Raw genomic sequence first — 3075 nt, forward strand, 5'->3', positions numbered from 1 at the left:
CACGAACAAACAAACAAAGAGAATGACGAAAGAAATTTTTAAAAAAAAATCCGCATTAGGGGAGGAACAATGAAAAAAAAAAAAGAAAAGAAGGTTATGAAAGTGGCGGCCGACGATTATCAGGAGAGAACGGAACTGCTGAACCCAATTATTCCTTTTTTTTTTCCTCATCACTTCGCGTCATAAGCAAATTTTCATTAATACAAACACACACATACACACACAATATTTGATCGGCATCAATCGGCAAGCGGTCCAGAACGAATAGGAAAAAAAAAAATTCAAACAACAGAAAAACGGCCGAAGATCCAGACAAACCAGAAAGAAAACAAAAAAAAAGACAGAGGCGACACGCCAGTCATCCCTCCTTCTCTTAAAAAACCACAATTTCTCTTACAGCACTTACTTTAGTAGCCCCTAATTTTGAAAGCAGCACACAACAAATCACAAGGCGGTCAACTTTCACCCAATTGTAAGAAACACGTGGCGTGTTATCACAGCAAAAGTTAAGCAACGGTCTTTTTTTTTTTCCGTTCAATGAAAAAGAGAGGGGAAAGAAAGCGAAACGATATAATCGCCAACCGTACGCACACGTGTGTTTTGTCGCGAAATAAAACAATGAGAAAAGAGGGGGAAAAAACATTATTCACGTACCCACCACACCGTACTCTCAGCAACCTGAACGTTTAGACCCGCCGCCCTTGGAACCGAAGCAAAAACACCTTGACAATTTAACTGGAGACTTCTCCTTTTTTCTTTGATCCGATGCCTCTTCTTGCATTTGCTCAACCCTTCGCCCTCCCTCAGAAAAATCCTCCACGCCGGCGTCTTCATCGATGCGTTTCAACATATCATCAATTCTTTTGCGATGTGAAGTCACTTGAGGGTTCTCATCAGCTTTACTGTCCTCTCCGCTTTTGCCCGTGGCGGCACGACTGCATGAAAGAACTCCATCACCGCCATTTGCAAATGATGAAGCACGCGCCTGCAACGAATTGCCACCAAATCTAGCCGTATTTTGTACACTCGGTGGAGCCGCATTATCCTCTTGAGGAAAACACTCAACATCTGTGGCGTCCTCCGTCTCAACCTCGCCGTCTGATCCATTACATCTAACCTTCTTATCAACAACCCCATCACCCGGGGCCGAGCGCTCACTATGAACCGCCACTGCATCCTCTTCACCTTCTTCTTTTACTGGGGAGGATTTGTTTGGATCCACATGTTTGCTGGAATTCACGGTACACTCGGGCTCTGCAGCAGCGTCCGCTATAACATCCTCATCCTCACCCTCAACATCAACATCAACATCAACATCAATTCCATCGCCGTCAATAGGATCAGCCATAACTGTAGCAACAGTCCCATTTGAGCCACGCCCCCGTGCGCTCTTCAAATTATCAGCCGCATCCGCGCCGCCATGGCAAACATCATCTTCGTCAGCACATTCTCTTGGAGAAAATAACTCATCCTCGGACGCTTTTGTATCTTTCCGAACATCCCTCGATTTAATGGAAGAGGGTGACGACAGTGACGCCAGGGTTCCATCTGCAGTGAGGGCTGGATCCTCCGCCACTGTTCCTTCATCTAATGTAGTTTCGGGCTCATAACATAAAGGAAGAAGCGAATGCAACGGATCTCGCTCCGTTACCGCTGCCTTTTCCTCTTTAGCTTCCCCACTAGTGGTCGCAGCGTAGTTATCAGGAAGCGACTGACAAAGGCCGTGCAACACTTCCCATACACCATAATTGGTTTGCGCACTAGTTTCATAATAATGCACGTCGGGGAACGCGCTAAACAGTCCGGACTGCAGCTCAGACTGCGTAACAAATCTATCCATATCCTCAGGCTCGCTGTTATCAACAAGGTCTACTTTATTACCAACAATAAATATGTGACGGCCACTAATATCGGGATTGTACTGCATGGCACGCTTAAGGTGCTGCGAAGTTACATGGGCAAAACTTTCTCTGTTTCTCACATCAAATACAACAATGAGCGCAGAGGCACGGCGGAATGTGGAGTCGTGCACAGAGGCGTACCGCTCTAAGCCGGCAGTGTCCCAAAATTGCAGTCGCACATGTTGTCCCGGTCGCACACTCCGCACGACACGGGAAAAGAAATCGGTGCCTACGGTTGGTGTTGTGGCGGGAAGCGGTTCCAACACGTTTTTGGTCATAAGAGCCACATCCGCCTTGTCGTTGCAATCAGTTCGAGTGTTGGCACCATTTTGAGCACTATTTACCTCCGCTTCATACTTGTTAGCCCCTTCTGCAGACACATTTGCCGAATTCCCACTTTTGTCGTCACCCTTCTCTGCGCCGTTGGCCCTCGTTTGTTTGTTTTCGGCTTGAGGCAACGGTGAAATATTCTCATATGGAATATCGAGCAATCTCTTCACGATGGACGTCTTGCCAACATTATAGTCGCCCACCACCGCAATCTTAAAAACAAACATCTGCTCATCCTTTTCTTCTCGTGTATTTCTTCCTTCAAGTGGAGCCTCGACCTTAACGGATTCCTCCGCATCGGCTACGGCATCCAGTGATTTCGGGTCCTCCACACGCATTGCCTACAGCACCCGCTAATCGGTAAAGAGAAAAAAGAGAAAAATACCGAAACGAACACAATTTGCAGCGAAAGGGAAAGAAAGAAAAAAGTGAAAAACTTTAATAAAGAAAGACGGTAAAAGAAAAAAAAACGCCCCACACAGCTCTCCCCCTCCCAATGGATGAACAAATAAATTAAATATATATATATATATATATGCTGATTCCCCTTCCGCACCTACTGTCCAACTGAAACTTCTTTTATATTTGTAACCACAAGAGTAGTAAAATAATAACAATAAAATGAATAAGATAGTCAATACGACGCAGCGTTAGAGCAATATTTGTACCGGTTTCCCCTTTAGAGCTAATACCTGTAATCCCTTCCTTTTCAAATAACTTTGTACTACCTGATGAATAAAAGAATCTAAATGCCAGATATTCTCAAACCAACAGACAAAGATAATGAGAAAAGGGAAAAGAAAACCTATGTAACACATGAGGCTGAGGTAAAAAAAAAAAAAAA

General features: G+C 44.7%; 1 protein-coding gene across 1 annotated transcript; it reads right to left on the reverse strand.

The window, feature by feature from the left end:
- Positions 1–670: 670 nt before the first annotated feature.
- Positions 671–2569, reverse strand: TEOVI_000440300 (small GTP-binding rab protein, putative; the record flags this gene model as incomplete). The annotated part of the gene is made up of 1 exon (XM_067227177.1): positions 671–2569. The coding sequence occupies one exon, from the start codon at positions 2567–2569 to the stop codon at positions 671–673; it is 1899 nt and encodes a 632-aa protein (XP_067083278.1).
- Positions 2570–3075: the final 506 nt, after the last annotated feature.

Source organism: Trypanosoma equiperdum (genome assembly GCF_001457755.1).
Source record: "Trypanosoma equiperdum strain OVI genome assembly, contig: ctg_900, whole genome shotgun sequence".
Classification (NCBI taxonomy): Eukaryota; Euglenozoa; class Kinetoplastea; order Trypanosomatida; family Trypanosomatidae; genus Trypanosoma; species Trypanosoma equiperdum.